General features: G+C 41.3%; 1 protein-coding gene across 1 annotated transcript in view; it reads left to right on the forward strand.

The window, feature by feature from the left end:
* Positions 1-671: 671 nt before the first annotated feature.
* Positions 672-20,256, forward strand: part of ddb1 (damage-specific DNA binding protein 1) — a 35,284-nt gene continuing 15,699 nt past the window's right edge. Inside the window, exons 1-15 of the mRNA XM_020099521.2 lie at positions 672-934; positions 2,250-2,398; positions 2,917-3,033; positions 3,104-3,325; positions 3,490-3,604; positions 3,950-4,047; positions 7,361-7,519; positions 8,694-8,777; positions 9,683-9,799; positions 12,050-12,152; positions 12,841-12,916; positions 12,998-13,106; positions 14,110-14,288; positions 16,762-16,925; positions 18,734-18,841. Coding sequence (XP_019955080.1) covers positions 874-934; positions 2,250-2,398; positions 2,917-3,033; positions 3,104-3,325; positions 3,490-3,604; positions 3,950-4,047; positions 7,361-7,519; positions 8,694-8,777; positions 9,683-9,799; positions 12,050-12,152; positions 12,841-12,916; positions 12,998-13,106; positions 14,110-14,288; positions 16,762-16,925; positions 18,734-18,841 — 1,861 coding nt within the window. The 5' untranslated portion in view covers positions 672-873. The remainder of the gene's footprint in view (positions 935-2,249; positions 2,399-2,916; positions 3,034-3,103; positions 3,326-3,489; positions 3,605-3,949; positions 4,048-7,360; positions 7,520-8,693; positions 8,778-9,682; positions 9,800-12,049; positions 12,153-12,840; positions 12,917-12,997; positions 13,107-14,109; positions 14,289-16,761; positions 16,926-18,733; positions 18,842-20,256) is intronic.

A 20,256-nucleotide genomic window follows, 5' to 3' on the forward strand; every position in this document is an offset into this window, starting at 1 on the left:
CAACAATACTACTAATGATGTAATAATCCTGCTGGGAATAAAGGGACCAATCAGATTTAAGCTGTCACCAGTGGGCCCACCCCTGACTATAACTGTACTACTGTAACTTATTAATGATGTTGGAGCAAAACCACGTTGAGTAGTTTAAGTTATTTCAGGGCATCGTGTTTTATAAGGTTGTATTTTCTTTTCAACTTGAATATAGTGGAGGAGAAAAGTTTCAATGTGTTCTTCTGAAATGTGTGAAGTAGTAGCTAAATGAAAAATAAATATATATATATATACAGTTTCAAGTTGCATTTGTCATATGCAAGCTAACACAAGGTCGACATGTTGAACAAGAAGAAACCGTCAGCTCAGCAGTGCAACAGTTCAATTAAAATAAAAGCAAGGTAAAAGGAGCTTATTATAAAAAGCTCCAATACAATATAGAACCGAAGCTATATACATTCAGAGCTGCAGCGTCACATTCGTTGAAGTGAATTAACAACTTTAACAGTATGGAGTGTGTGTGACTAGTTATTACACACGTGTACATAAAGTTATTGCACTTTGTGTGTATCAGTTGTAATACATATTGTTAAAATTGGATGAAATGTACTCTGTATACTTTAGCTGTACTCTGTTATAGAATGTGTAATCACGTGTAATAATATCTAACGTGTACAATCCGTGCTGCAGACCGTCCTCCCCGGCACAGGGGGCGCTCCACCCCCCGGGTCACCGCCACCTCTGGCACCCGCTAGCTTGCCATGCTACGTTCCTGCACCCGCGGCTAATCACTTCCGGAGAGTGTTATTATCAATGATTTTGTCGCTCGCGTGAGATCAAAACACTTCTCCGGTGTTTGTCTTGTGTTGTCTCGGGAAAACAATGTCGTACAACTACGTGGTAACAGCGCAGAAACCCACGGCGGTGAACGCCTGCATCACCGGTAAATACCCGCTGCGTGCTCGGTGTTTTTCCTGCGGTTGTCCGCCACCTGTGTGTTTAGCCGCCGAGCTCCCGCGCTGCGAGCACCCCCCCCCTGCTCCGGACAGGCCCGGGGCTGCAGCTAGCTCCTGTTGTGCTAACTCAAATGTCCACTGGCTACGTTAGCTGCGGGTTTATCTGTGTGTGTGTGTGTGTGTGACGCTGACAAGTCTCTGTCGTGTGTGTGTGTTCGTGTCCCACAACCCGGGGAAGCGGTGCTCTTGCTGGGTGTAATGTGTCGGCTGCTGTCGGTGGAACCGGTTGTCCCAGATCTTAAAGAGCGGTGTCCATCATCGTGATAATCTGATAACACTTCGTGCACATCAAACTCTGACACGTGCACACACAACTGGGGGGGAAATAGCAAAGAAGCCAAATGTCGTTCGGTGTTTCGGGCCAGAGAAAACAGGAAATGTAAAAAAAACACTGGTGTTGAAACCGTGAAGAGCAGAACACGAGTTTGCTCCAGATGCTTTGATTAACCTCCATGTGCACGTATTACTTAAAGATCTTTTAACTCTAGTGTCACACACACATTTGAGGTACTTGTACTTGACCTGAATATTTCCCTTTCACGACACCTCATACATCCACATTAATGGAGATCTACTGGACTGTTCATGTGACATGTGATAGTGTTGAAGTCTCGTGTTGCAGCTGAACAGCCCTCACCTCACCCTCTCCTTCCAAACATGAAAAAGAAACTGTGGTAGACTTTAATTTTCATAAAAACTCAAAAGGTGTTTAGTTTGTCCAGTCTGGACTAATGTAAAAAAACATGGCGGCCTCCGTAGAGAGGGTCCCCTCCATGTAAATACAAAGCATTTGAATATAACGGGGAATTTTCTGGAGTAAAGAAAACTACAGTTCATACAATTTAGATTAAACAAACTAGTGAAAACATATTATTCTACATTCAATTTCTGCCAGTAGATCCCTTTCACCTGAATCTTACACACTGCACCTTTAATTTATTGTTTATTATGTTCATGCAATACACGAAGAGTTTATGAAATAACATGGGTAAGTATAGCTATAATGACTCATCAGGACATATGAGGAGAATGTGGAATTTGCATTGCACAAACAGTATGAAATAACCTTAACTTCCCCTTGTTGTAGTGATAATATGAAGCTAAGATCACCTCTGTCTGTTCCTGTATCTGTGTAAAGCTTCCACTCTTGTTCACAACATACTTGATGTTGTAATTCATCATTTTGTTTAAATAACAAAAAAGTTTTCAGTTCTTAATCAACTGAAATTGTTGTGTTTGCAGGTCACTTCACCTCTGCAGAAGATCTCAATCTGCTCATAGCCAAAAACACACGGTTGGAGATCTATGTGGTCACACCAGAGGGGCTGAGGCCCGTCAAGGAAGTGGGCATGTATGGAAAGATCGCTGTCATGGAGCTCTTCCGGCCCAAGGTAGGCACTTTGAGTATGAGTGTACGTACGGTGAATGACTAAGCGAAATTCCTTTCAACTTGTTGTCGTCAATAGATGTTGCTGAATATCTATTTTCAATTAACTTTGAGATAAATTAAATAACCTTTACAGATTTATAGTCTGTTGTTCCTGTCATCTTTAAGGGAAGTTTTCAAATGTTATGTGAGGCATTTTTTCCACTTTTGTTTGCTTAGATAGATTAAATTATTAATCAATTAACGGAAAAAAATAATCAGAAGCTTAATGATTCATGAAAATAATCAATTGCGGACGATATTTCTCACAATTCATTTGTAGTGCCTGTAAGGTGAATCTGCTAGCTCGTATGTGGCTACATTAGCTTGTGAAGTTTAGAGTGGGGTTGAGATTGATCATACAATCGACCGCTGCTGCTGCTGCTGCCTGTTCTACTGAACTCTGTTGATTAAAATAAAATAAGGCTGATGGATGTCTTGCTCTCTGACGACTTCAGTGTCTTTTCTTTTTTATTTGTTCAGGGTGAAAGCAAAGACCTGCTGTTTATTCTCACATCCAAGTACAACGCCTGCATCCTAGAATACAAGCAGAACGGGGAGAGCATTGACATCATCACACGTGCCCACGGAAATGTCCAGGTGGGTAAGAGGGCAAAACAAACCATTCTTAAAAGCATAAAACGTTTCTAAACCAAAGGCTCTTTTTCAGGATCGTATTGGACGTCCGTCTGAGACCGGTATCATCGGAATTGTCGACCCAGAATGCCGCATGATTGGTCTGCGGCTTTATGACGGGCTGTTCAAGGTGATCCCACTGGACCGGGACAACCGTGAGCTCAAGGCCTTCAACATCAGACTGGAGGAGCTGCAGGTCATCGATGTGCACTTCCTGTACGGCTGCCAAGCTCCAACTGTCTGCTTCATCTACCAGGTACATGGAAGGAGGAGTGTGTGTTTGGTTTGGTGTTTGTTAATTTGACATATTGTCGTATTGTGTGGAAGCAGCAGAATGATGATGATTATTTAATATTGGTTATACTCCTGCCGTAATATTTTTTTTAAAAGTATAACCCGGTGTCCTGTTGTGCACTGTAGGACCCCCAGGGACGCCATGTGAAGACCTATGAGGTTTCTCTGAGGGAGAAGGAGTTCAACAAGGGCCCCTGGAAACAGGAGAACGTGGAGGCTGAGGCATCAATGGTCATCCCAGGTAATCAGGGCTTATACTGTATATTAACTAAAGTCAACAATTTGAAAGCAGTAGAACAAAAAAATCACTGCAGTCATGTTTTTAGTATTATTATTTGTATATTTGTTACTAATAATTTTTTAACACTTAGGAAATGAAAGAAGGCACAGAGAGGCCGAGTTAATGCAGTTGATGATTAGATCAATTAAAAGCACAGAGGTAGATAAAGCGGTAACACATGGTCATAGAATTGTATTAGTTGCAGCCTTATTATATATCAACTTGTTTAAAATACACAAACTGTCTGATTCTGAAATTGTGCAGATTCAGCATTTTTACTCTCGTGTTTATGTGCTTGTATTTTAGTGCCAGAGCCATTTGGTGGCGCTATAATCATAGGACAGGAATCCATCACCTACCACAATGGAGACAAATACTTGGCCATTGCTCCTCCTACTATCAAGGTAAAGACGTCACATCACAGCTTTCTCTGTGCAATGTTTTCATTTAACTTGTTTCCAGGATATTATGGGAGCAGCTACTTAGTGTTCAATTAAACAAAAGATCTGCAGCCCCCTCGTCACGATGATCGAAGGGTGTGCAAAGAATAATCAGTGTCTCCCCCCAACAGACCTTTTTGTACAAAGGACATAAACAAACAAGTTAGAAAAGTCTCTTGCAAGGTTGATGAAATGTACCGTCATAGGTTTCTCCTCTCATGTGTTGTCAGATTTCATAAGCACGTCGTAATAGTCGTAATAATTGGACGTTCTCTGTTTGACGGTTAAGATTAACTTCCACATTTGGTGGGAAGGAGAAGCTCCAGCAAAAAATGTGTGGAGTTGAAGCAGATGTTTCGCTGCATTTAGGAGACCCCGAGGTGCACGTGTACGTTTATTTGTCATGAATCTTGTTTGATGTTGAAATTGGATTTGAAGGAAGGTTTATAACTGCTGTGATGATGACTTAATCTCCCCATACACCTCTGCTTTTAGTGTTATCAAGATGAAGTTGCAGTCTGTGCTGTCGTGCACATTCACCAAAGCTCAAAGGAGCTCTTCAGCAACATCCTGCGTCTATAATTACCCAGAATATTTTCTCACTCGCTTTGCTGTCGTGCCAAATTTTGGGAAAGAAATCAGTCATTTTAGTTATTTCGATGTAGCAGCTGATGCAATCAGATTTTCTTTGTGAAAACTGGCTCAGTAGCACATGGAAATGTTCACTCATCCACCCGCTGCAGATAAACAGCATGAGAATGAGATACTTGAAAATTTCATGCTGGAATAATTATGTTTCCCACATTTAAACTGAGGTATGTTGTGCTTTTCTTTTTTTTTATAAAAGTGTTTGATACACTTTAGTATCGACGCTCATCGAGAAGGTTTCACCCCTGTCCTTTTGTTCATTGGTTGGTTGGTATGTTTATCATTTGTAAGCGAGATTACGCCAAACCTCCCGGATCGATTAGCACAAAACTAGGTGGAAGGATGTGATGTGGGTCAGAGAAGAAGCCATTCGATTGCAGCTTGACAAAAAATCAGTGACATTTTGTGCAGCTTGATTGAATTGAAGAGGACTGTTAGTGTTCGGAGGTATGCGCACTATTGAGTGCCATTATTGTTTGTACCTGAATCGCTGTCAGTTGTGTTGTTTGCTGCAGAAATGTCACAATTTCAGTGTCTCGACTTTCCGCAAATCTTTTATTTAGTATCATAATAGTTTTTAAGGAGTCATAAAGTAGTTCCTTGGCCGCAGTACAAGTAAGAGATAATTTCCGCTCGTGAAAACTACACACAAGGTGGTGTCCTCGATGAAGTACGAAGAAGTTTCATGGGAATATTGATTTTAAATATGCAGGTTGCACAGATTGCTGTTTAGCTGCATCACAATGTTGTCCTCACAGAGACCCAGAGATTAAAAATGCAACTCAAGTGTAGCTTCAAATGCCTCCAAGCCTTGTGTTATCTCACCATGAGCAGCGACTCCTATCTGTGTCCTGTGGATCAATCTTGTCTCCAAACAGCCCCGCCTGATTATCTAACTCTCAATTGTCTTGCAAGCTGTCACGTCTCCGTTACAACTCTGTTTCCAAAGTCGCATCGCCCATCTTTACTCATTAGATGTTAAGAGGAGAGAAGTCGTGGGGCCTCTGCTACATGACTAATGGAATCATCCGTTCTGAATGTAGCAGACGTTTTTATTGTGGACTTTCTTTTACACCTATTTTCCCCATTAATATTCAGTGTGTGCTGAAACACACTTTTAGTGAAGACGCTTCTCTTGATATATCGCAGCATTTTTTGACAACTAATTAATACATTTTCTAAGAAGTGAAAAATTAATGTGTGACTCCAAGAAGTTGTGGAGGATTACTTACTGATGCGTGTGAGCTCATATTTTGCTTTTCTGTAAATTGGTCTGTGGTGGTTCTGCAAAACTATTTTCACTCGCAGAATCGAACACTCTTAATTACCCGCCTTTCAGTTGACAGGATTGCGAGAGGTTTTTGAAGCTGTGACAGTCAAAGTGGATGAAAAGATATAACGAACACAACAGGCAGGAGGATTGTGAAAAATGATTCTTGTAAAGGTTTGATCAAGTGAGAAATTGACTCAGCTTGTACAGTAGACAATGACAATAACAACACCTTCCTTTGAAGGAAAAGTAGAGTGGGCTCAGTCACACTTTGTGATTTTGATTCAATTCCCATCAGGATTCCTATTCCAGTCTGCCCGACAACTTATCTAGTTGTGATAGTGGAGACAGGAGGCTTCAGTCAAAGACATCTAAGAAGTTAAAGTTTTAAAGTGTTCACTTGGATTAAAGCTGAAAGTTTTCAGACAAGTTATGTTTTACAAGTTCAAATGTAATTTGAAGCTTGATATTTTACCGTTGAACCATAATTATAAATAAAAAGCAAACAAAACATCTTTGCAAACATTGTTTTATTGAAATATATGAGATAGATAATAGACAGATTCACCTGTAATGGCGTTATTTCCAACAGCTTAAGTGTTTTCTTCTTCATTGTTACATAAAAATAAAGGTAAACAAATTGTAAACACTCACCGGTATGTCTACTGATACACAACGCTAAACTTTGGCCACATGGAATTATAACACCACAAAATTCTGACATCATACAGAGCTGATTAAAGTTGCAAGCACATCTTTAATATATATATATATCTGTGTAAGTGTCACCCAATAAATCACAAAATATAAATATGTGGATATAGAACAGACAGTATCTGCCAGTGTATTAAATGTTTTAATATTTGAACCTCAAAATATGTTTCAGCTCCAACAATCTAGTGTAAGTCACGCTCCAACTCGTACTGTTGTGCTGAATCTTTCAGTAGTAATGCCCCCGTGTGTCACATTTACATTTGTAATCGACTTTTTTAAATCATAATGAAAAATGTCCCTGGACGTGTGGAATCCTTTTGTTCATTTTTTAAGCTTCATATTCATCCTTTTGTAATGTACTCACGTTCCTGCCTTATTTAATCCTTGCTTCTCTTGTCAGGCAAAATTTGAAGAGTCTGTAGTTTTAAGTTTTGCTAAGGGGGAAAACTCCTCACAGTTCTTCTTCGTAATGACAGATGATAAAGCAAGCGCAGTGAAGAAAGGTCCCTGTGGCTATACGACAGGTTGATGTTTTCCTACTGTATAAAACACGAGGTGCGCCTAAATCCTGGCACTGATTTAATTTGTGCAGGTTTGCAGGCTCTTTTTTAATGTTTTGCATGTGTCCCTCTCTGTCAATTTCAGCAAAGCACCATCGTCTGTCACAACCGAGTGGACCCCAATGGTTCGCGCTACCTGCTGGGGGACATGGAGGGACGTCTGTTCATGCTGCTGCTGGAAAAAGAGGAGCTCATGGACGGCACGGTGGCGTTAAAAGACCTGCACGTGGAGCTTCTCGGCGAGGTCCTTTATTTATCTTTTTCTCTGTATATCGCTGTATCTCTGCCTGTCTTCACTCTGTTCACCTGCCTGTCCTCTTGTCTTCTCTCCCGTCTTTGCTCTCCACCTCAACCACCCTTTCTGTTATTTTATTGTTTATTTTTCCTCCCACTGCCTTTTTTCTCTCGGTCCCCACTTTGTTCCGATTGACTTTTTAATGGTTTATGGCCCTGACAGGAGATAATGGATCAGTCTGCATGAGGAGAAATGATCCCACCTCTTTGTTGCTTGCTTGCCAGTGTGTCACTTATCCCTTTAAAGTTGATTTAGACAAGCCAGGGAGTTTAAAAAGGTAAAAGGCTTTCATTGATAGTCTGCTGAGTGATGCTGAAGCACGACAACAATAGAGCAGAGTAGTTCTGTCGAGTCAGAGGCGGATGGCTTTTAAAATCATTTTTAATGTCAACAGGTAGCAGTAACTCTCCATTCAAGTCTTTGACAGAAACATTCTTTGTTCTATATGAATTGCAGTGCAGAGTGTAAGATCATCTAATCAGTCTGTTTTCAGATAAAACATTCAAACCTGAAGTTTGAACATATTTCTTTTCTACTGTTCCCTCTCTAACATTCTGCAAACCACACATGTTCATTAATAACATTATCTGCCTTCACCACCAGCACTTAATTTGTCTTTCAACATAGCTGAACACATTTGTTGCCACTGACCTTTCTCTTCTCGCTGTCAGACACGAGCTCGTCTGCAAATAATCATTATTTTCATCATCCAACAATCTGCCAATTATTCTCGATTTATAATTTGTTGTTTTAAAGGTCAGAAATAACAAAATTCTGAAATTACCACTTCTTAAAGTGATGTCTCATAATTGTTCATTTTATTTTGCGGTGAAAACAAAGCACCTGTGTGGGACAGGAAGCTGAAACTCGTTTGCTAAAAAGCTTGATCAACGAAACAATTCGTCTATTATTAAAAATTGGTTATTTGTAGTTTTTAGGGAGTTGGTCACTAAAACCACTGTCGAGTCAGACCAAACTCAAAGTCTGCAGTGTATAAACTGAACAGACACAGAAACTGACAAAATGCATGATTAGAGTGAAATATAAGGAGCACTGATAATTAGTGGTAGCTCCACTTTGGACCTAAGAGACTAAAATGTTTTATGCCTCTCTCCATTGACAGACGTCTATTGCTGAGTGTTTGACCTACTTGGACAATGGTGTGGTGTTCGTAGGCTCCAGACTGGGCGACTCACAGTTAGTGAAGGTAAGTAGTTACTAAGTTTAAGACTAGTCCGGAAGCCAAACGCACTCCTGACCTTCCTTCCAAAGGAGAAACCCAGTATTGTTTATAAATCTCACTCTAGGAGCGATAAGTTTCCCGACCCTCTGTCCTATTCGTCCAAAACAAGCTCTATAGAGTCCAAGCCTCGACTCTGCTGCTCTTCCATCATGTCCGGCCACCGTCTCGATTGTTCCAGGTCATTATGTTGCTGTAGGATGAACTTTTGACCACTTCCTCTGTTATTGCCTTCCTTCTCTTACTCCTCTGATAGAAATAAACACCACTTCTCCCTGCAGTGCACTGTTGTCCTAATAATGCATCAGCGGGTGTGGTAACACGGATCGCACACCGCCTTTGCACAGACAGAGGGTTTGTAATTAATCAAAAGTTGGGACACCTATAGGAATTGTTTTCAACTTTCGAGGCTTAATTTACTTCCACTGCTGCAGGAAAGATGTTAGTGGTAAACAAATTTCTTATCCCCTATAAAAAAGCGTCTATGAAGCTGTTTTCTAGTAAATTTATATGATGTCAGGGTCTGGTGACCTTAACTTTTTGTCTTCTTTTTTTTTTTAGTTTAACAATTACCTCTGCACTGTGAACTGCTGAAATTCCATAAAAACAGGAGAAATGGTCGTGTCCGGAAACACCGCCAGGTTTTAAGAAAGTGTAGAAAATCCTGGATCATCTCCGGATCCACACAAAGAGATTTACAGGACAGATATAACAAGCTTCCTGTTTCACTGTAATCCTCAGTGTTTGTGTAATCCTACCGACGGACGGGTGATAACATAACCTCATTCACTGAGATTATGAGAAAACTTTAAGTCCATTCACAGGAAAGTGGACATTGGTCTGTCAGCCTGAATCTGTTTGTCTCTCTGCAGCTCAACGTCGACAGCAATGACCAAGGCTCGTATGTGGCGGTGATGGAGACGTTCACCAATTTGGGGCCCATCGTTGACATGTGTGTTGTAGACCTGGAGAGGCAAGGCCAGGGTCAGGTAAAACAAAAACACAAAACTAAATCCTGTATTTATATATATAAATATATAACTTCGCAGAAACATTACAGTTTTACACTGAAAGCAAATCAATCAAGAGTAAAATGTTTCTTGAGGTTTTCACCAGCAGAGGTAGACACGACACGGTGAATACAGAAAACCTTCTTTACAGTCACTGGGTGCACGTTGTAGCTGATGGTCAGTCCTCCTCTGCGTTTTCCTCTTTATCTTCATCTTCTTCCTTTTGTCTGCTCTCATTCCTTTGTTACCAGTTTCCATTTACATGCACCTGGTATCCCAGTTGTGTCTAGATATGATTTAGCTGGACTGCAGTCATACCTGCTGTTAAAATGCATCTGGGGTACACAAACCTAAATTGTCTTTCTTGTTCCATTACAAAGAGGCAGATTGCCGTGCCTATCATTTCCTCTAATAATATTTACACCCTCTAAAACTGACAGTGAAGACCCCTCCTCCTCCTCCTCTGCCTTTTCCGTCTGCATGTATGCTAACAACTCATCATCTTCAGCACCTGTGTGTGCTTTAGTTTGTTTACCTTCACACACTTTGCATTCTGAATATTATGTGATTTATAATCCACGCCGAATGTGTAAAAGGCAACACGAGGACACAATTTACTTTAAGAATATAATCTCTCTTCTCTCCGTGATATCAAAACCTGAGTCTTTCTGTTTCATTTCAACCAGCTGCTGATTGAGTCATTTGTTTTTTGGCTCATTCTTTGACAAATAGCTGCAGAAATATTCTAGTTTGACCAAAAAAAAAAAAAAAACACTCGGAGCATTTGTGCTCCTTTTGTGTGGAATCACTGAGGCAGCTGGAGATGTAACAGTGAAGTATGGAGGGATGCAGTACAGAGGGTTTTGTTGGCAGGTGTTTGAGACCAGGCCTCGGGGTGGTTGATGTGGTTCCAGAGGCAGCGGTCCACTGGAGCACTGAGCCAGACTCTGGGTACAGCCCAACACATATTCAGTCACTGACTGTGTTCATCCACATAGCCTCTAAATCCAAGCACAATTGTTTCAGTTTTCTATTTGCTGAAAATCCCACAGAGCATTTGACCTGGTTAATTGGTGCAGACTCATTCCAAGACAGTTGAGGATTGATGCATTTGCTGCAAGGGGCAATATAATATAACCTCAGATTTAGTACGAGAGTCGGAGGAGAAAATATATTGTATTCACCCACCAATCTGTTCCGGGGTTTATAACCTACTTACGTTAATATAACTTGTGCAGATTTGAAGGAATTCGGTCAGACCGAGTGTGTGAGTTCATTTGCAAACACTCTTGGGGTGGGGGTGGGGGGGGCTGCACGTGGGTTGCCAGGTTTGCAGTGGTTATTTTCATTAGGGAAGAAGGTGTTGGGTGGCAGGTGGTAGGGGCTGAGATTATTATGGGCTGTGGTATTAATCCTGTTAGTGTACCGTGGCTGAAGGAATAAATTCACATTCTGGTGCTCTCCAGTCAGACTGAACAGACGGCAGGATTATTTACCTTCAGGGTGTTGGATTCGACTCTGCTGTCATGTTTGTATTGGCAATCTCAGTCAAGCTCTATTGTAAACTGATACTGATTCTTAAATCTGTACAACAGTTAGTAATACTCACTGCTGTGACGCCGACCGGTACTATTACTACCATAACCTGTACTTTTCATCACATCTTCTACTAGAACTGGGAGCATTATTCTCTACTCTATTTACCACCACTGAACCTGAATATTTTAGGTATTGCTTAAATACTCAGTGGAGTATGTTGATCAACAGAAAATGAGTCAGCAATTTATAATCTGATAAACGTCCCTGTCATTTTCAGACACAAATGTAAATGTTTTCCCTTTTTTTTTCAATTTCTGAAACGTGAGGTTTTTCTCCGACGTATATGATCGTGAAACTAATCAGTTGATTGACTGACTCACATTTAGGAATCATAACATGCATTTTGTTTTATTGGCGAAACACTCAACATGTTCTCCAAGGTAATTTATCTAAATCTGGGAACATGAAGACATGGTTACAACAAGTGGCTGAATTCATATCAGCAATTAGTGGTCAAAACTTTACATGTTATTGTCAGAGATTTTAACGGTGGGAAAAATGACAGAACAAGGTTCGATGTTGACGAGAAAACAACAGGATAAGCCTCATAATGTCCTTTTTTAAAAGGAGACAAATCACTCTCCTCGTTTTCTCAGTTCATGTCTTTGTGTCTCTCTTTGCTGCTTTTAGCTGGTGACATGCTCAGGTGCATTCAAGGAGGGCTCTCTTCGGATTATCCGCAACGGCATTGGGATTCATGAGCACGCCAGCATTGACCTGCCGGGAATCAAAGGTTTGTGGTCTCTGTATGTGTGCGGCTGTGTCTCTTCACCCCTCTCTCAAGTCTTGACTCTATCTGGACCTTAATCCTCTGCTGACTTGACAGCAGAGCCACTTCAACCCACACATCTGTTTCTGTCGTCAGGCCAAGACACCAGCTTTTGTTCATCTAAGCTCAGCGTGCGAGCGTGGCTCGATATCGCTGAGGTTGTGTGTGTGTGTGTAAAACAAAGAGCGCCGCTATGTCTGCATGAGTGAGCTGTCATGTTGAAGAATTCCATCACGTTTTAATGACGGCGGACACCTCTTAATCCCAGAAAATTAGGTTCCGCTCCCTTGGTAGTTCTGCGGGGCTTAAATGAGACGCGCAGGCCAGTTCAGGTCTTCTCGCGCTTGTTAGGCTTCAGCTTTTTATTGACCAGTTCTGCCCTAAAAGTCTCAGACGCTGCCTCCTCCCCTGGCCTCTTGATGAGAGGCAATTATTCACTCAGCCAATCAATGGCTCTCTCCGAGGGGGCCCCGTAACCTGTACATCTTCCAACATGTTAACGTTTGACAGATGTTATAGTTACAGATGGAATTGGGTGCTTGCTGGATATTGTATTTCTTTTACCCTCCAGAACGATGGAGAAAACAACTTTTATTTCTAACACAAATTTCTCCCCCCCCCCCCCCCCCCCCCCCCCCGTATTCCCTGAAAGGTTTGTGGCCGCTCCGCTCTGAGGCTGGTAGAGAGACAGATGACATGCTGGTGCTGTCTTTTGTGGGTCAGACACGGTAAGTGTTTGCCGAGCAGCGTGCCAGATACTGCACAGTCGATTCTGAATGTTGTTGTTCTAAGAGCATGTTTACCCCCAGAGTGTTGATGCTGAGTGGTGAGGAAGTGGAGGAAACAGAACTTCCGGGCTTTGTGGACAACCAGCAGACGTTCTACTGTGGCAACGTGGCGCACCAGCAACTCATTCAGGTTTGTAAACACACATGCACACACTTGTTTCATCACCAGAACATGCACTGGTTTCACACTGACACACATTTGATGAGAGAATTAACTGAATTGCCTTTTTCATTCCAAATTAATTATAGGAATTAAATTTTCAACTGTGGCCTTTCTTCATTTAATAAGAGACACTTTGCTGCAGCTGAATCATACATGATTGAAAGGGGCAGTTTTGAATATGAAGAGCGCAAGAAGGACTTCATGTATTTTAAACTCGGGTCGAGATGAATATTGCACTTAATTTAAATTCAAGTTTCCGCCTGCCTTTTTGAAATGAGGATGAAACCTGCAGGGAATTCTGCCGACTGTTAGACCTTCATCCACAAATCTTCAGGTTGTTATGACAACCAGCATTAAAACACAGATCCGTCCATGTTTCTCTTTTTCCATCGGAGTTAGAGGAGGTGAAACGACAAATGATTTTTGCTCATAAACAAAGAATTCATGTGGTAATTGTGACAGAATTTCACCCCATCTGGTAAAAATAGTGAAGTTAGGACAATTTACACCCAAATGATAAAAGCTCCACTTCAGCTCAACTTCATAATGTCCTGTAAATACACGTGGACAGAGATGAACTGCTGCTTGACGGGTTGGAGGAGGCGAACAACCATGATGCAGTTTTTCTAGTTAAACATAATCTCTGGACTCAAGAATCTAGTATATGCATCATTTCTTAGGTAGTTTTTGGATTAAAAGAAAATTGATTTATCGTCTTTCCATTATCACAAACACACTCATCTTGTTTTTATTCTAAAATTCTGGTAAAATAATATTTGAGCTTTAATCTATAGTTTCTTTTATGTCATTTAAAAAGTGCAGAAACGATCCTGGCACCGACTCGGATATAAACAGTGGGATTTGCTTTGAAGCTTATTTTAACTCCCAGTCTCCACATCATCCTCTCTGTCACTCTCCACAAATTCAGTGCAAAAATAATCCTTAAAGGAAAAACTGTGTGTGTCTGCAGATCACGTCAGGCTCCGTGCGCCTGGTGCTCCAGGAGAGCAAGGCATTAGTGAGCGAATGGAAGGAACCACAGGGCAGGAACATCAGCGTGGCCGCCTGCAACCACACACAGGTGGTGCTTGCCGTGGGACGGGCCCTCTACTACCTGCAGATCCTGGCTGGGGAGCTCAAGCAGATCAGGTACACACACACACACACACACACACACACAAGATATGTCATCTGTCAGATCACTTAGGCTGTTTTCAGACACGAACTCTGGAATATGTCCGGCTCAATTGGGATCTTTGCCTTTCACATATGAAGAAAACTGTCCAGGTCATTCTCTTACTCTCAGCTCCTTTGGATAATTTCAGGAGAATGTCTCCGGACTTCAGTGCAAGTCAGAAAGCAGCGTTATAAATTCAGGCTCTATTTAACTCCTCTTGAACTGTGGATTTATAAATATTTATAAATACCAGTGATTGTTGCATGGTTTTTTTTTTTTTGGTAATTATTTCTGGAACTGCTCGTCTGCTGGGATCCAGTGTTTAGTCAGAATGGTGCCAATAATAAAAAATAAAAAAAATCATCCTGTGAGCCACAGTTCTGTGGATGAAAAATGTCTGGTTGACGAGAGAGGTCAGAGGAGAAAGAATAAAACAGGTTGGAGCTGAGAGGAAGGCTACAGCCACCGAGAAACCACTCTTAAAATGAGAGAGAGAAGGAACACGTCGAACATTGAGGCTGATGGGCTCAGACCACATCAGGTTTCACTCCTGTTCGCCAAGAGCAGAAACCCGAGGCTGCAGTGGGCACAGGCTGATAAATCTGAAGAATTCAGGATGTCATTGGAAAAAGAAATGGATCACGTGCGCATGCTTCAAAAGAAAGGGTTTCTCGTTTCGAGAAAAGCGCTTATTCACCGTCGTGTCTCAGGTTTGAAACCACCGTGATGCCTGTAAATGTGGAGACGGAGGGAACAGTTAGCCTAGCTCGGCACAAACACTGGTGGACGCTCTGTCCCGATGAAACAAACACAATTTAATCAGGTAATTATTTTGTTTAAGCGCTTTAGAGGTGATGGTTGGTGAATTCTGTTTCCTTTGGAGGGAGCGAGAGTAGCTGTCTCCCATGTTTCCAGTCTTTGTGCCAAGCTAAACAAACTGGCCGTTGGCTGCAACTACGTATGTGCTTTACAAAAACAAAGATACACATTCCCTGAAATGTCGGGACTATTGTTTTAATGGCCAACCACGTCTGTGTGAATTTGATAGTGAGGTCATGGAGGCTTCAGAGTAAAAAAATTAAATAATCATAATCCCAGTCAGTTGTCCGCGGGCTGTGACCTTGATAAAAATGCCCCTTTGCCTGAAGGCTGTTGTTTTAACCAGTTGTAACTTGTTATTATTCTATGTTAATGTCAGGAAACAAAAACTTTAATTGTCAAAGTTAACAGGATCCATCAGGGAGCTGTCATGAATACGCAGCAGAACTAATTAATCACACGTTTACTTTATTATTTCCCTGCAACGTACTTACCTCGCTCCCTCGTGACTGTTTGTGTCACTCTTACAGTGAAACTGCTTAGAGCCAATATTTTCACAGTACTTCTCGAGGGTATGAAAATGATTTGTGTGTTTCTTGTGAAGAGACGCACACAGCTTCTAAAAATGGCAGCGAGGGCTTCATGAAGGGCAAAGTGTTAATTTTACCCTCTAATGTTGTTCCTACATCAGTTAGGAGCCAGTTCTGTGTGGGAGCCACAGTAAATATCAGAACGTCACAGTTGGATTTAAGGTGTTTACGTGGCTGAAATACTTCTCTCCGTCTAATACTTCCCATAAGTGCAAGTAAAGGATCAGCACACCATAACGTCATAATTCTTAAGATACAAATCCTCTAGAGTCTATGTAACTTTATATTTCACATATATATATTTACGTTGTGATGTAAATCTTCTGGAAACTCAATTTATGGATAGAATTATTTGACAGGACTATTTTGTTTGATCCAGGGAACGCATACCTGGAAAAACTGTGAGCCTTAATCACACTTAAAATCTAGAAGGGTGCTCGGAGACTGGATCCCTCCGCCAACACTAATACCCAACCTCGCCTCGTTAAAAAGAGTTTGAAACAATGTGGGATTCACCTGTCTATCTGAATTCACTCCAGAATTTAGCCTGTGACATAATTTATATATTGCCACATTCTAAACTACCATGTATTTATATTTAGAATCAGACCAACAAACTCAGGATAATCAGTATATTACTAATGCTCCATAACCAGACTAATGAGTCTGACAATTGAAAATATGATCGTTTGATCCAGATTTCACTGGAAACATCTGAGCCACTGTTGCACTTTTACATCCACAGTATTGATGGATGCAGCCGTTTGTCCACAAATTGCTCCGAAGAAGAAAAATAATGCCGAACTCGAAGAGAACAGGCCGGAGAATCTGCTGTTCGTCATTTTAGCATTTGTCAAGTGGAGCTGCTGTTCAAGAAATAAAGTCACAACATTGATTAAATGAGGAAGAAAAGAAATTGAGAAATGTCCCCACAGTCTTGTAGGAAATAGAAATGTCACCCGGGAACGGTGGGAACTTACGGCTCAATTCTCAGCCTGTCGAGCTTTGTTCTCACGTCCTTTATGCCTTTCACCAGCACCACGGAGATGGAGCACGAGGTGGCCTGCCTGGACATCACACCTCTGGGGGAGGCCGGCGCTGAGTCACCGCTGTGCGCCGTGGGTCTCTGGACAGACATCTCAGCCCGTGTGCTCAAACTTCCCTGCTTCACAGCTCTGCACAAGGAAATGCTGGGAGGAGGTGAGAGAAATGAGCAGTGGAGAGCACTGACTCGAGAAAAGGAAAGCTGTTGCTGACTTGTAGAGAGAGATAGGTGGAACGAGATAATGTCAGCCACAATTGAAGTTTCTTTCTGCAACTCAACAGCACATATACAATATCTCTGCTTCACAGAGGCATGAAAGGAGAAATTCACAACCCGAACCAGACTCAGAAAAGGAGCTCACACATAGAGGGTGAAAAATCCCAGTTTTTCACTGTTTCTCACCCTTCAATAAGCCACAGACCTGGACACGGGTGTGTGAAATGTAAAACTAGCAGCCAGTAAAAAACATCTTACAATTTAACCTTTCAACATATCCACGGAAAAGAAAATCACATGACCCTCCCCACACCCTTAAACAGGACTTAAATAGATCAGGATAAATCAGAAGTTGTCAACGTAGTTTCAGTTGAGTCGGAAATTGTATTATCTTTAAAATTGCACGGATAATCGAAACAGGAGAAACTGAAATACCTGTCATTAGGAAAATAATGCGATCTAATTCATATGCAGCCAGTCCAGTAATAAAGGAATTTGTCATCACTCTTGCAGGGAGTTAGATCAACACTAATTTAATCTAACATGAAGCTGAAGTTTGCATGCTGTTAGTTTAGCTTATTCTATCTTCGGGGGAATCTCAATCTCAATCATAAACTCATTATATTTCCAGTTCTTCTGTCTGTGCTCCTCAAAAACAGACGTGACAGGTTGTTTTTTTTTTTTTTGCTGCTTGAACAAAAGGATGCATGTGAATAAGCGAGCTGTCGAGGCTGTGCTAGTTGGAGTTTGTTGCCCTTTTGCAGTGGACAGACTGTGCAGCTATTCCCTCAAATTATCCAAAAGATAAATCTGAGTCTATGAAAGTGGAGTACCGACTAAAATGGATTTTATCTCCATTTTATAGACGTAAACGACATCTCCCGTTAAGTGCCTCACTTTTAAGTATGTACTTGTTGAGTACTTGAGCATGGACCATGCTGCAAACCCAGACGCATTTAGTTGCACCATTTAGACACTTGAACAATATTTAAGCTGAGTGTTTCTTTTAAATATGTAAGAGAGGACTTGACTGCTTACTCGGTTAAACTTATGAAAAAGTCAGCTGTCACTGGAGACACTGGAAGTTTCATAACACGGTGAACTGGCACAGGCAGGACTCTTACTTTCCAATTAGAAGGCTTCATCCATGAAGCATATCTCCACACTCTCTCCCGCTGTGTCACACTTATTTTTCAAGTGCGTTTGATTGACAGCTACTCGGTGCTCAAACTCTGCAAACCCCCTGGAGGAACAGTCTGACTGCAGAAAGTTACGAACAGGAAACTTTCAAATCAAAACCTTCTGTATGGTTCTAATTGTTTATCTGGATGCTTTTTTTTTAATATATCACAGTCATTTGTTTATATTTCATTTTATTTTGGGCCCATGAATCATAAATAATTGATCCACATTTGCATGGAAACATTTTAAAGTCATCTCATTTCTAACACGGATGTTTAACAGCCGTGTTGAACCGCTAGCTGTTAAACTCAGTGTAGTTTCGATGTAATTATTCTGCAATCAGAGAAACCCATGTTTAGGAAGTGGAAAGTACAGGAGAGTTCATATTTACCCCGCAGCATTTTTTTTTCAAAAAAAGTTACCAGCCTGTCAGGCCAATAACCACGATTGATTTTTCTGACAGGAACATTGTTGCAGACATTTATCACTTCGGTGTTCATCCACAAACCTGCGACTCCAGCGTACAGGAAAAATAAATCACTTAACTGTGTGTGTGTGTCCTCAGAGATCATCCCGCGTTCAATCCTAATGACCACCTTCGAAGGCAGCTACTACCTTCTCTGTGCCCTGGGAGACGGAGCGCTCTTCTACTTTGGTCTCGACCTGCAGACGGGTAGGTCCTTCACATCACCATCACTGCACTGCTTATCGGAGAGCTCCTCAAACCTCTCGCACTGATAAGAGGCTCCAGGCGCGGCTGTCGGCAGCTGTCTGACAACATCAGAGTCAGCTTCATTGTCATTTGTGCCAAATGAACATCAACAGGACTGAAATGCCATTTCTCTCTGATCCCCGGTGTAAACATATAAGTATGCGACATATACTCGAGTTACATAAGAACACAAGATAGTATGATAAAGGTAGATATCATCATTATTATATGTATAGATTTAAATTATTTTCTTTGTTAAGCAAGTCTATGTATTTTCTTCTGTTTTTGATGGTTTTAAATATGTAACAGAACATTTTAGACACTATAGGAACAGGATTTTAAAAGATGCTGCACAAAGGATGAGTTCATCGAGTCTGGCTAAAGGCTGTTGGTATTTAAACCAATCAGAAAAACAAATACTCCCCTCACTTCAGTGCTCCTGCAGATGCTTTGCTCCCAAATGCAGAGACTTTTAAAACCGGGCTCGTGTCTCCTACAGAGTGGAAGTGGATATTCGTTCTCGTAGTTGAAGTAAAACAGACAAAATATTAAATGTCACCAAACAAACACAGCATCCAAAACATGAAATACAACTTAGTGCGTTCTGTATAGATTGTTTTTACAGAAGAGATGACGGTAGCTAACGTTACCCGACATAGCATTTTGAATTATGAATTAATGCAAGTAAGTTTACAGGGATTGCAAACTTCTATTTTTAGCGACGGTTGCTACTGCAAAGCTAACACGCAAACATTAGAAGTAAAAACATGCTTCCCGGAGCTGACGCACCAGCTCCAGACAGTGACACTAACAACTCTCCTGCTTCTATAACTAATGTTTCCACCTGGCAGGCAGAAACAGAGCAACCTCTGAATTCATCTTCAGGCTTTTCAGCTCACAGAGGTCAGACAATAAAAACTCAAGGGCTCAACTATATTCAGACTGACCATCGGGACGACTGGGTCAAATCCCAGTGGGCTGCTGCATTAGTGCAAGGGTGCACTGTCACTGTGCTGACTTTAATTTCTCTTTTTTGACTTTTAAATCGTTCGTCCAACGTCGCCAGTCCATGTCCTTCATGAGTTGCTGTGAACTTCTCATCCTCATATTAATAAACCAGACATTAGTCACAACTTTTCTTTTTCAACGCTTTCAAATCAAGACAGCGAATGCACTGTACCTGTTGTTCCTGTCACTGTTATCTCACCTAACAGAAGAGATTAGATGTAAGAGTGAAAGTTTTCAAATGCAAAACAGCCCAATTTGTCAGTACTTTTGTTTAATTATTAATCTGTCGACAGAAACAGCGAAAAGTGGAAAACTGTCACAACTGAGATCGTTTATCGAGCCTGAAAATGTCTTAAATGGTGGATTGA

This window comes from Paralichthys olivaceus, chromosome 1 (assembly GCF_024713975.1).
Source record: "Paralichthys olivaceus isolate ysfri-2021 chromosome 1, ASM2471397v2, whole genome shotgun sequence".
In the NCBI taxonomy this organism is placed as follows: domain Eukaryota; kingdom Metazoa; phylum Chordata; class Actinopteri; order Pleuronectiformes; family Paralichthyidae; genus Paralichthys; species Paralichthys olivaceus.